The sequence below is a fragment of the Epinephelus moara genome, chromosome 5, assembly GCF_006386435.1.
Source record: "Epinephelus moara isolate mb chromosome 5, YSFRI_EMoa_1.0, whole genome shotgun sequence".
Taxonomy (NCBI): Eukaryota; Metazoa; Chordata; class Actinopteri; order Perciformes; family Serranidae; genus Epinephelus; species Epinephelus moara.
In genome coordinates this window covers 30,562,670-30,576,461 of record NC_065510.1, presented here as the reverse complement: position 1 = coordinate 30,576,461, position 13,792 = coordinate 30,562,670, and the positions used below count along the sequence as shown (strand labels likewise).

The following is a 13,792-nucleotide window of genomic DNA, read 5'->3' as shown; positions in this document are numbered from 1 at the left end:
CCATGACATCAAAAGTACAACCAAGTCCTCATAGATACATCTCTGGTAAAACTGTTAGGTGTTATGTGTTGAGCAATGCCCGTTGCGTACTGCTTACTCGAAGAACACTGTAAACACGGCTCCTTCTTCTGTGGTTTAATCGCTGCGGCCGCTGCGGGCGAGCAGAATCACTTCCGCCTCGGGTGCGGTATTCTGGTTTGCTGACTTCCGCTGTGTGTCCGACCCGAGCGAGGCTACGCTAAATAGCCATATAGAGAAAGGCTTTTTTGTCGCTGTTGGGTTCAAATAAATATGCGGATCTTCAAGGGGGGGTGATACGAACTAGGGGCAGTTTTATTAATGGTAAAAAGTTCCGCGCAGCTGCTTTAAGTCATGATACAATATTATTGCAATTTTAAATATGTTGCAATATGCTGGGTATTGCGATAAAATACATTGTGATTGATTAGCTTTCTTCAGCTGTAAGTTATGTCCCCAAAGGAAAACTTTGTCAACATCTGTTTCATCTGATAAGGTAAGTTTTCAGTCTGTTCATCTCACTTCAGCTAATTTTTTACAGCAGCAAAATGTATCTAGTTGACTGAAAAAGCAATTGATTATATTATTCCAGTAGGTTACCTAAAGTTTAATTTGCATTTGTAATATTTATAATTTATATAATAGAAAAACCAATTCTTGGCACTGTGTGACAATACAATTTTGCCACACAAAAATATTGCGATACTACGTTGTATCGATTATTTCCCCCTAGTTTCCTTCTTTCCTCTGATTTCACATGCTCAGCTCTCCCGTTACTCAACAGCATTTTTCTTCTCATTCTGTTATCATACACAACGACAGCCAGACGCAGACAGAGACACACAGACACGCTTGCGAGACCACCTAGTCAAGCGATTAGAGCTGACCTTTGAACCCTGTAGTGGCAGCATCTCTGAATGTGGTGGAGGGAGAGGGGGGTGAAACAACACCATGTTGGGTCGCAGGCCTTGGGGCAACTGTCTCCTCTCAGCTTTATACAAAGCATTGCTCTTGCACAACGCACACATAACACAGGCACACTGGAGATATACGGTATGCAAGGAAACAGGAGACATTCTGACGATGGTATGTGTGACAGTGTAGAAGGACATTGTAAAAGCAGAGGGAGAGACAGAGAGAAAAAGACGACGTTAAAAAGCCTAAATTAGTTTCTACCCTCTGTGCTCACCTCTCGCTGATAAATCTCGGTGTGTATACATGTGCATCTGTGTATCTAAGGCACAAAGACTTTGATCTGTCATTTTGTTTTATGCCCTGGGTGTCTTATCTTTATCATAAAACATGTACACACACACACTTTGTTTGACTGCCTAGTGCAGCGTGCGGCTGTCATTGAGAGGTGAAGATTTGAAGAGGAGAGACAATTATGATGCAGCAGAGAGAGCGAACTCACAGCTGGCTGTCTCTGCCATTAACTGCTCACCCTCTCCATCTTCCCGTGCTCTGTAATAAAATTCAAATCCACTGAAAACAGCCGAGGAACAATGGCCGCAGAGAGTAAACATGAAACAGTCTTCTCCACTGCTTTCAGTTATGTGCAATGGCTGGTTTCAAAATGTGTCAGAGCAGCTTTTCAGGGCTAAATAAATCTGCCAAAATGATCAAACTTAATATTTTCTTAACTCATTTTTATTATTTATCATATATCCATTTTAATTAATTGATTGATTATTTATTAAAATAGTGGAACCAGTCAGTGTGTGTGCCTGAAAATGACTTAAATGGATTGTGCAGAATACGCCTTTTTTAACGGCAAACATTTTGACTTGTCACACTAGAAACAGCACAGGCGTTACTAATAGCATTAACAATGTCTCTTTTCTATTAATGTGTCCCAGTAATCCATGACGGTGAGCCAGCACGCACAGTACCAGGACCCAAAAACCAAGTTCCAGCATCATTCATTTTATCATTTACACCTTTAGTTTGTCTACTGTGACGCGTCAAAATATCTTATTTCTATATCACCTTGTGTGTCTTTGAAATCATGTCTTAAGTCTTGTTGCTGAAAGGTGCTACACAAAAAAATTCGTCTGGCCTTGCCTTCAGTGAAAAAGGCCTGCTGCGAACAATATAAAATGGGGCAGTGCTACACAGCAAACCCTCCCTCGACAGTCTGAATAAAAACTGTAAACACTACATGACATCAATGAGCCAGGAAAAACTTCGACATCAGAGAAGTTACTGTTTGTCTTGACCTATTAGTTTGAGAGTCCCAGTCTCAGCAGAATTTCACACACACTCATGAATGTATTTCCATGAAATCTGGCACTAACGTCGGCCTCGGGTCAATGAACTACTGATAGTGAATTACGGTGTTCTCAATGTGGAATTTCCATGACTCCGCTGGAGACAACAAGATGAAAAAGGGGATTTTCACCCATCTGAAGAGCAGGAATTGCCAATCAAGACAAAACATATGGCTTCTTATTTCATTTATCTCATTTAATTTATTATTCAGGATCCACATTTGTTGTCACAGGAGTAATAACTTCTCTTCCTGAGGTCCACACAAAAAGCAAAATGTCGATGGAGGTGGTTTGGAAGTGAGATTCCCTCCCTATTAGACAGTTAAAATGTTACCTTTACCAGCAAACAGCAGATAAAGCCAGAGTGTTGCACAGCAAAACCCATGACCCACTGAGGGTAGGCCTGGTTATGGTTAAGGATTTGTCATTTGCTGCTGCATGTTTAGGTGACGTGTTTGGTTTAGCACAGACTAACCAGCACGCACACACACACACAAATATGCACACACAGACAGCACCTACAGACTCACCCAGACTGAAACTGAAAAGGTGCCAGTGCCACCCTATCATACCATTAGAACAGTTCAAGGTCCAAAACTCAGGTCTGCAGATACACATCATGCTGCTGCTGCACTGTAACTAAAGTAATCGAAGGTCTAATGCAACCTCATTTCCTTTTCCCAAGCTACAGTACGACACTCAACAAGAGGAGTCTGAAAAGGCGTTAACGCAGCAGATACACACAGGACGTAAAGACCAGCTAAACAAAAACCCAGGGCAGAAAACTGCAGTCCTCACCACCTGCAGTGAAATACTAGTGTGTTAGCAACTGAAAGAGACACGGCAGGACTGGAGAGGAAAACACGAAGGGGACACAAGCAGTGAAGAAGGCGGACTGGGAGCAACCAATGACAAGAGGGAGATTCATGCTCAAAGCACAGCAGGAAAATGGAGGGTGTTAATATCATAGCATCTCACTGAATATAAATGGGAGTATGATGTAAAAAATGAACATGATAAAGAATGCAACAATGAAGATGGGTATTCTTGTGAGACAAACACAGACAGACAGGAAAAAATACAGTGTGAAGATGTGGGAGAAATGTACAAGTCTTTATGTGCCTGAATGAAAAGGCCTTCTAAAAACCCATCAACCCAAACACAAACATGGAGACAGATAACAGAAACAGGGACGATGAAGGGAGTGTAGGCAAGACCCTTCACACCTTCATTAAAATGCCTTTTATGTGATCGGGGCACAATCGTATAGTGCCTAACCACATGAAAGCCCTAGCACAAATGCCCCCAAAACGCACTAAGAATGGATTGTGATCCAATCGGCCAAACGACTTGCGGAGGTGGTCAGGAACACATTGTGACCACATTAAACACAAGAGTAAATGCAATTAAGATTTCAGTCCACCCACAACGACTACATGGGCAGAAATATGTAATTGTTTGCTACACTTTCAAACCAGCGAGGCAGTAGTGGCTCTCCCTCACCTGATGCCGAAACCTTTTGGGTGCTCTCTTCTGATGCTAACACTAGGGGAGTGTCTTTCTCATGTGCAATGTATTCTCCCTGTCGATGACTGTCTTTACAGTCAGGTAGGCCTGGTTTATCCTTGTCGACCTCACTGCTGCCTTCTAAAATCTTCCTGACTGGCTCTAAAAATGCAGACAATACCATGATGTGCACCCTATGTCATTGGAAGTTAAAAACAAATAATGAAATAGTATCATTGACAGGTGGGCAGGGTCAGTTTGGACTTTGTGAGGTTGTTTGAGCGTCACGGAGCGATTGGATCTCAATGTGAACTGGAGACATATATTCATATATTACCAGGTGTAGATGCAGTCGGGTTAAATCATATCTAGATACAATCTAGATACGTGACGGATTTGAATTAAAGTTGTAAAGGGTGACTGACAGTCATACACAAACTGTTGGAATGCATATGTAAGAGTTTCAAAGCAATCCAGTGATCACCTAAGTAACTGTGTATTTGGTGACTTTCAAAGGCCTTAACACACCAAAACAATATCAACTACTGGTAACAAAGGAAGACCGTTGCGTCACCTCACATCACTTGTTTCTCAGCCAAAGTTGCACTTGAACACACCACAGAAACAAAAGCTGATGACTATCTAGCACATATGTTCTGTACCTGCACGAGAGGAAATACCAGCAGGTGGCAGTAGTCTGTATTCAGCCATTTAAAAGGGAAACTGGAAGGCCGACAGGGTGGATTCATGATGCTAGTTAGCCAGTTAGAGAATTAACAACCCAACCAGATGTTGAAGGAACAAAGAACATTTACCATGCATGAACATTACACAAACAGTTATGAACCATTTCATAACTGAGCTCAGTGGCTTAACAATAATCTTACCTCATATGTTTGTTTAGATCTCACGCCCTCTTTGCCCTCACCCACATGTTTGCTTTTCTCACCTCTGTATCTCTTCTTGCACAGTGCGTTAAATTGTCATCAGAGTGAATTCACTCACTGACAGTCTTCACTGTCAATGACACCAATTCAACAGGACGAATCGGCCCAAAACTAGTGCCAACGAGGTCCAACAGTACGGGGCACACCTCAAAAATCAAGGCGACAGACGCTCGCTGGCGGCTCAACAATGACCTACGGCGGACTGTTGGCTCTGTGTGTCAGGGCCCTAAGATATCGTTAGTGATATTTTTTTAAAGAGACAAATCCAGTGACTTGATGGGGCACATTAGAAACCTTTCAAGTTTTGCCAAGATATGTCAATAGATTTGTTAACTTTTAAAACGGCTGTAGTGACTGTAGTTTTACATTTTACAGCATGTTCACTGTAATAATTTAATTTTATGAAACAGCTTCACACTAACAGAGTGCATAAAATACACATTGTTCATATTCGCTGCATTTGTGTGAAGTTTGCACAGTTCAAACTTTAGTTAGCCTAAACTTCATATCTTCCTTTGAAGCACTATGAAGCATGAAAATACTGCTTATTTTGCCTGGTCTTTAAAACCCTCACTGCGTACCTGCATAGTCAATGCATTTGTCAACAGAGGTATGACTCATCCCAGCATCTTTCATTAAATACATAAAGCAGATGTGTGAGATGTAGCTGTCAATAGAGTCCTGACAAAGTCTGCCCTCCATATGTTTTGATGGAGGATTGTTGGCCACTGTCTCGTCCCTCACAATCCATTACACATATCACTTAGATTTAGTGCATTTCTGATAAAAGTACAGACAAACTACAACTGCATTCATGGTCAAACAAAGCCGTGTTTGCTTAGTTGTTGTTGTTCAAAGGAGAGCGAGCGAGGCGATGGGTATTTAGGGACTAACAGAAAGAGAATGGTTGAAAGCACGCTATCTGAGGCGAATCACTCGGCCTGCTGGGGGATCTGTTGCAAAGCCTTGACTAAAGACAGACAGACAGCAATAAAGCAGTGTTACACAACAGACCACATGTACAGGCCCGGGTGACAGGTGAGAGACTGAGGCAATGAATGTGATAACACAGCGAGGATGAGGCGAAGCAGAGGGAGAGATGTGAAGCACGGAGGGAAAGGAGGCAGAGGAAAGAGGGGGAGGCAGAGGACAGAAGAGCTAACAGACAGAAAGAGGTGGGGACTTAAAGAAATACACAAAATTATTCAGTTTATCTCTCATGCTAATACTTCAGCATAAAGGCTGCTGGAAGGAATGGAAAATGCAGAAAGATACTGCAGGTGTCAGCCGAGGGGAAGATGTCTTACAAGACTCAAGGTATTCTGGTTGCATGACATATCACTGTCAAATGGCAAATCCAAGATGATCAAACTAACATCATGAACGCCTCCAGGAACTGATCCATTCATTGATTTTGACCATTCTTACTAACTTGCTTCGACAAATTTCTCCAGCCTCTCCATCTACACAAAGCAGCAGTTACATAACTCAGCATGCGTGAGTCTGACAATTTATTCCTCTCAACAAGAAGCGCTATGTTGATTTCTCTCTATGTCCATTCCCCAACAAGAGTTAAAAAAAAATCTGTGTCAACCTCTCTTTCTCGCTGCAAGAGAAGCAAACTGTTAAGGTCATCTCTTTCTCTGAGCAGGAAACTGTGGGTCTCTGTTTCAGCAGGAAACTAGATGCCATCCTCCCCTTTTCACTCCCTCAACAAAAGCTGCATGTCAATATCTCACTCTGTCACTGTTCGCCAGTCTGGAAATAGAGAGTGATGGCACCATTTAGAGCCAAGTGTGAATACACTCTGACACAAGGCCTGACAATAGAACAGACAGTCTCTGTTCGCGAGAGACCTAAGATTAGACGGCCCACGAGGAATCCCCTGCTGGAGAGATTAGTTCCATTGATGCTGCTTTCCACAGAGTATTGAGGCAGACCGTGTGGGTGTGTGTGTGTATGTGTGTCAACTCAATACGAGCAGTGGATGCTGAACAAGTTGCAGACATCCAAGTGAAATTTATTTCACACTTTTACGCTCTGTCTGTCTGGTGTCTGTCTATGTCTGGTCTCTGCACCCTCTGCACCACTACTCCCACCCTACAAGTGGTGGGCACCGTATGATAAGCACCTGTTAAACCCACTGGAACCCTGTACAATATCTGCCACAGAACAGTAAAGCCCGTCAGCCCTCCTATTATCAACTGCAATCTCCAGCTCAAACATTCTGGCCCACCGCAACAACAAGCCACAAACACAGTCAGAGATATGACCCAAACCTTGCACCGGCTGATAGCTCAGAGGAAAAACAGCCCGTGGACGTTAGACACTTTGAACTGGACTAAACAGATTTTCATATGGTTCAAAACGGTGTTTCATCCAAACGGCGGCCTAATCTGTGCAGCAAAACTGACCTTGTTTGACTTCTTCTAAACAATCAAACATATCAGCCTCATGTTTTGAGCCACGGTCACATACCATCTCTGCTATATAAAGTATACACATCCTGTCATCCTTGTGCCAAAATAGTATTACTATGCAAGTTGTCGACATTTGTCTGTAGCCAGGATTTCAAATCCATTTGGTGTATTTGCAGATTAAAGGTTCTAATCTCACCGCCACGAGCCCCTGTCATTCAAATACAGAGCTCCAAAATAAATCTGCAGAGTGCTGCTCCAAAATAATACATTTATGATTCATAATCATATAAAACCACTGATAGCTGGGGGAGTTAAGGTCATTATATACAGTATTTCCTCAACTAACAAAATGGCATTTAAATTGCTTGGTCTTCATTGCATAGTTTTAAATGACTATAACTGGTTCAGGGATTTCTGAAGACAACCCTACAGGTAGTGAGAGTAGAATTTGGTATTACCTGCTACTAAGTTACAGGATATCCACTTGATATAAACCAAAACATGTCTCTCTTCCTTGTGCTCTAATCTCTTGATCTTGTAGCCCGATCTCCTGCTTCTGTTGGTACAGCGTTTCAACAAGACTAACTGGTCAGATAACATATTTTGGTGCTGTCTAGGCACGCAGTGACCCCATTCAACCCTGATGACCAAGCGCTATGGTGCACATGTTCAGGCACAATCAGCTTTTGACCTTTGCCCAATAGGTGTGACTATATTTAAAGGCAATTATCTCCTATTTTAGCTTTTGTTGCACTGTTCAGCTGCTTATCACAAGTTCTGTGCTGAGTGTTTTATCACAAGCTCAGTGGACTTTAAAGATAAACCTGTATCTTTGAAATTGCAGGTTTATCTTTTTAAGTTATAGCCATTGATGAAAAGGATCTGTGTTTGAGACCGGTGATTCTCCCTTTGTGATTTCCTTGGATTTCTAAATATTTGACATGTGCAGTTTATGTAAAGAACTCATGAGGACACCCACTTACCCTTCAGTTTCTCCACCACGCTCTGCCCAGCTCTCTCCGCCACCCGCCCATCCTCCCTCTGGTAATGGTCATCCAGGAATCGGGCAGTAGCTTCTGACAGGTGGACTTTGCCCGCCACGCCAAGCTGCTCCATCAAGTTGGCCAGATTTACATCATTTGACCACACATCAAACTTGAAGCGCTTCATTCCCAGGATTCCACATAGGACGGTGCCCGTGTGGACGCCGACACGCATGCTGACAGTCTCGCATGTCTCCTGGCAGAACTGCTCAATGGCCTGGATCATACCCAAGCCCATCTCTACACAACAGTAGGCGTGGTCTGGCCTTGGCTCAGGGCAGCCAGCTACACAGTAGTAGCAATCTCCCAGAGTGCTGATCTTCTCGCAACAGGTCAGTTCACAGAGCCGGTCGAAACGTCCAAACAGATCATTAAGAAGTCCCACCAAGGCTGGTGCTGACTTATTGGCAGACATTCTAGTGAAACCCACAATGTCCGCAAAGAGGATGCTGACAGGCTCCATGCGCTTCATATTGAAAGGCCGGAAGATTATCTGTCCACGTGGGATGGAGGTCTTCTTGCGTTTGTGATTGTTGTAAGCGTAATTCTTGGCGCTTGTGGCACTTTGGACTTGTGAAGCTCCACCGCCTCCTCCACCACCCACTGAGATGGCTGAGGCAGAGCAGGCACCAGAGGAGTAACGCTTGCCAGAGTTCTCACCACCGCCCTCGTCATCACCTTGCTTCATCAACTCATCTGCAACTCGCCGCGGCATGACCGAGTGGATCATGCGCTCCTTCAAGGCCTTCTCCACCTCCAAGTCTTTGCCATGCATGATGGCCTGGCCCACTTTGAGGAAAGTGCTGCGGGATCGCACCTCCGACATGATGAACAGGTGGATGCCGATGACATGGGCACACAGGTGGAGCAGAGCTTTGGCCGGGCCCAGCCAGCAGAGAGTGTCTCCTTCCCAATCAGCACCTGAACCCGCTAACCCCGTCCCCCATCCAGTAGTGTCATAACTCCTTTGAAGCAGCGGTAGCCATTCTAATGCCTCAAATAATATAGAGTACAGGAGCCCCAGCAACACAGAGGCATACAGACGGACATGGAGGACACTGTATAGCAACAACAGAACCTCCATGCACAGGGAAAAGGTGCCCACGGGGGAGATGCAAGGGGTTGGAGGTGCTACTTTGTCTGGTGAGCGATATGAGACATTCCTGTCGCCAGCCCACTCCAGCTCAGTGTAGCCAGCAGTCTGTATCTGTGGAGCTAAAGTGATGGCGAAGGTCACCGCGATCAGGAGCAAGGAGGTTTGGTTGTACAGCCATGTGTAGGGCTGGGTTAGGGTGAAAAAAAAGAGGAGCACTAGGACGACTAAAAAGGAGGCCGTAGGGGCTAGGAAGGTCACGGGGTTGCAGCGATCACTATTGACTCCAAAGTACACCCCCCAGAGTACAGCTGCCACTGCCAGGTAGAACAGGACATAACGGAAGCGCCGCTGGGTCTGAGGAAAGCACCTCTCTTGGCACGCATCTTCAAGGATGGGGGAGTCAAACTTGGGGTCCCAGCACTGAGCAGCAGAGCGTTCAAACAGTGGTGGTGCCTTCCTCTGCACCCTGGAAGTGGAGGTCCCAGCCGGTCTGGAGTCTGCTGAGCTGCAGGTGGAGGAGATACTGTATTTGTGGAGGTTAGGGTTCATTTTACCCACAGCCCCATAGCCTCCAGCTCCTCCTCCTCCTGCTCCACTGCTGGCAGCCTTCAGAGGCTCATGTTGATGCACGTGTGGCGCGCTGTTGGTAATCCGCACGGTCACGGCGCCATCCCCGCTGGAGTCGCAGCTCACTTCCGTGCCGTGCATGAGAAGCTGCCGGTGATGTTGCAGAGTGGCCATATTGACCGGTGTGACGAGGGAAAACGAGGGCGCGCGGGGAGAGGTGTTAAATATTAATATCTTGTGATGGCGCTCAGACAATTAGACGCGGTGCGTGGGCGCCGTGTGTGCACATGTGGCACGGAGAGGAAGGAGGAGGAGGCGGTGGGAGAGTGACAGGCGGGGTGACAGAGAAAGAGAGAGCAAAAGGTGTTTGTTGGAATAATCACAGTGCATGAATGGTGAGCACGGCACAGACGTCTTTGCTACGCACACAGCAGCCTGCACACTCACTCACACAAGACGCGCCGTTCCAGTTTCTTGAGCAGTTCATTATCCGACCCCGGGTTTGCGTCAGTACTCACATTACATGTATCCTTCTCCAAAGAGGCTCTGGGTTTGAGCCCGGCTTTCTCTCCAGCTGCGGTAAAAACACTGTCATCACTCTTTCTGCCTCCTGAATTGAACATCCTTCTCGGAAAGGACTGGTTAGTGATGCAACGGGTTTTTTATGCCTTCATCAAGTCGCTCCTGACGTTACATGACTGGAAATTACCTCCTCTGGATGTGCGCAATATTTCGATACTGCTGACATTACAAAGTCAGACCGCGTTAGGGAAAATGCCCAGATTTTTTCTGCATCCCGAAATAACGTTTTTTGCTTTTGCGTGGAAAAAAAATAGCCTTCAGGTCCAGGGTTTCATTGCAGGAGCAGATACAGATAGAGGCTGTCAACAGTTGGCGTTGTGCACAGCAAGTGGCCACAAAAGTTACACTGTGCCTCTTATCTCCGCAACATGCGCGTCAAATGGTCCATTTACACCTCCTGTCCCTTCTGAAAAACACCCCCTGAAATCTTATCTGTATACACAGCAGGAGGTGCCAAAATAAAAATGTGTGGATAGTTTGGATTTTCCACCATAAAGCAACAAAAATATCCAAAAAATATCAATCAGTCCTCACTTAAAACTAATCTTATTTCACATTGAGTAGATTATGTGCTGTGAAAGTTTTACTTACAAATGACTGCCCTATAAAATGTGGCCAAACTCCTAATTCCGCTAATTAAAAAATAAAGTGGGTGATCTGTAATTAAGGCGGCTTTACCTTCCACTACATCCCTTCTCATGCATGGCTCAGTGTGCTAAGGATTTGCATGTCTTATTCCCATATATTCTCCTTCCATCTACACTCCAGCGGGCCCATGAAAATAGTCCAGACTGAGTTATTTGGGAGCTCTGTCCAGTCCAAGATCCAGATCATGAGAGGCCTGACAGGCAGGCCTATTCCCACGGATCCAGCCCCGTCCTTTCCTGAACTCCCTCTCCGGATCTCCACCGTTTATTCCCCCTCTGCCTTCCAAAGAGGGGGTCGGGGAGGGGTATGCGCTATTCAAAGACGCGTAATCCGAAAAGAGAAGCGCAGAAAATACCACCCGCTGGCCCAAATTAGTGTAGGTTTGCCTCTGCTGGGAGTGTCTGCAACTTGTTGCGCGCAGTTGGCAAAATATACAGCTATGAGGAACAGCCTCGGTCGGAACAGGCTGGTCTATAAATAGTGATGATCAAAACTCTTGCAATAACAACACCAACGCGTGTAACATTTGAATGCTTTTCCCTCAACTCAATCCCTTAAATAACAGAAGCGCTTGTAGTCTAGGCTACTTAAAAATCACGTCGTAAAACGCGTGCAAAACGTCAGCGATAGGCCCCCTCTCGTTTCCAAAAGCTCCCAAACTTTTTTTTTCCCAGGCCGTATTTCCTGCGTTTGGAGAGGAGACCCAGTTAGGAGTCTCTGGTTATTTGGAGCTGAGGCTGGATTTCCTCCCCTCAAGAGCAAAGAAGTAGAAAATCCCCAGAGCAGTGAAGGAAACCCCTTGGATATCTCCTCGGTGGGATTCTCAAGAAAAAAACAGTCCCACCAAACTGCACTATCTCCTTATCTGAACCAATTCCTCAGGTCTCTGGATTGCACTAGTTTTCGCTGGCATGCATGTGTCCAACAAACACAACACTGTGCGCTCTGGCTGTGGTGCGTCCTCTTCCGTCCGCCGCTGGTTGCCTCCCTTTTCTCCCCCCTGATATAGCTCTCTGCTGGAGTTTGAGGGGGGCTGAATACAAACAGAACCACAGCGGGAGTTTTTGCGGCAGCTTTTCCGTCTTATCCTGGCGAAGGTAATATCTCCACTCCTCTAGTTTCCACCATCTTCGCTGTGACTGGGTCGGAAATCCTCCCCCAGCTGTTGTGGCGGTGCGGGTTGGTGGGACCAGCCTGTCAAGCGAACCATAGTTTTGAAAAACACCATTTCCGGTCTTGCTTTTCAACACGGACAGTGAGATAATTAAACATGCTGCTGGGGTTGTACAGGAAGGTGGTCCTGGGAGAGATACAGGACAGCTTAGAGAGGACATAAATGGCTTGTTGTTAGTTAAAGAAGCAGCATTAAAAGCACGAGACAATATAACAAAAAAGTAAAAAGTAAAACATTGACAAAAACATTAGAAATAATAAAATATAGCCTATGTTATCCTACGCATAACAGCCATACCTTTACATAGTAACATTACCCTACCCCTGGAAGTAAACTGAACTTTCTAATTTAACAAACTGGTAGTTGCCAAAGTGAGACAAACAATTTAACGCTTTTAATGTGAAGACAGACTTTGACTTCCGGTATCTCCCTGGCTGTCTCTGTCTGACTTGATGGTTGCTGGTGGGTGGATGTCCAAAGTGGAGCTCTGCTGCGTTCAAGTCACATGTGAACAACAACGTTAGTAACTAAAGCAAAACTAAACCTAAATGTGAAACAGAAAAGCAATTTAGTGAACTAAAATAAAAGTAAACCAGAAATAATATCGTGTACTTATAAACTAAATTAACTAAATAAAATAAAATAGAATAAATACACAGGAAATGTTTTTAGTTTCAGTCTTTGTCACTTTGGTCAAATGTGTCAACACTACAGGCATGAGGAGGCATTGGTGCACATTGTTTATTGAAACTGGGATGTCTACATGCTATGACTGCCTTCGCAAAATGTTTGTATTATAATAACTATTCTAAACTTATTAAAAACTGCTCCTGATTAACACTCCCCCTGTTATACAAAAACTAACTCTGAAACTAATGTAAGATAAACAAAAACTAGACATTTTAAACAGTAAAAACTGAACTGAAATGAGCAAACACACTCTTAAAACTACCTGAAACTATACTGAACTGAAAACAAAAATAAAAAACAAAATAATTAAATGAAAAGGTGGCTGCTTTTTAATTAACCCTGGGTTTTAACATTCTCCTGCTCTGCACCATGGGCATGGAACAATCTCCAAAAAGATCTAAAATTAGAAACACTTATATCCATGAATGAATTTAAGAGCATTGTAAAGAATGTGGTGATAAAGACGTGCTTGTTTTGCTTGAGAGGCCACTATGTTTGAATAGTTGTTGTATTGTGGATTTTTGTATTATATGCTGTATTTGTTGCATTTCAAATGTGTTCTGATTGGCTGCTACCCCTGCCAGGTCTCTCTTGTCAAAAAAAGATTTTCAATCTCAATGGGACTTCCTGGTTAAATAAAGGTTAAACAAATGAAAATAACTGTCAGCACACTCTCCACTTTTTAAACCATCACCACTGATGTTGTCCGTCTAATTTTTGCATTGCTGTAAATAATTTTCATCCCCCTCACATGAACCTGTATCATTACACACTCAAGTAGGTAGGGGAGACCGGGGGCAGTTGCAACATCTCAAATCACTCCAATCAGAA

At 44.3% G+C, this 13,792-nt stretch overlaps 1 protein-coding gene across 4 annotated transcripts in view; it reads right to left on the bottom strand.

Moving 5' to 3' along the window:
• adcy9 (adenylate cyclase 9) overlaps nucleotides 1-12,275 on the bottom strand; it is a 54,026-nt gene extending 41,751 nt beyond the window's left edge. For all 4 annotated transcript variants that reach the window (XM_050044193.1, XM_050044195.1, XM_050044194.1 and 1 more), the window contains exon 1: nucleotides 8,145-12,275. In XM_050044193.1, coding sequence (XP_049900150.1) covers nucleotides 8,145-10,041 — 1,897 coding nt within the window. In that variant the 5' untranslated portion in view covers nucleotides 10,042-12,275. The remainder of the gene's footprint in view (nucleotides 1-8,144) is intronic.
• Nucleotides 12,276-13,792: the final 1,517 nt, after the last annotated feature.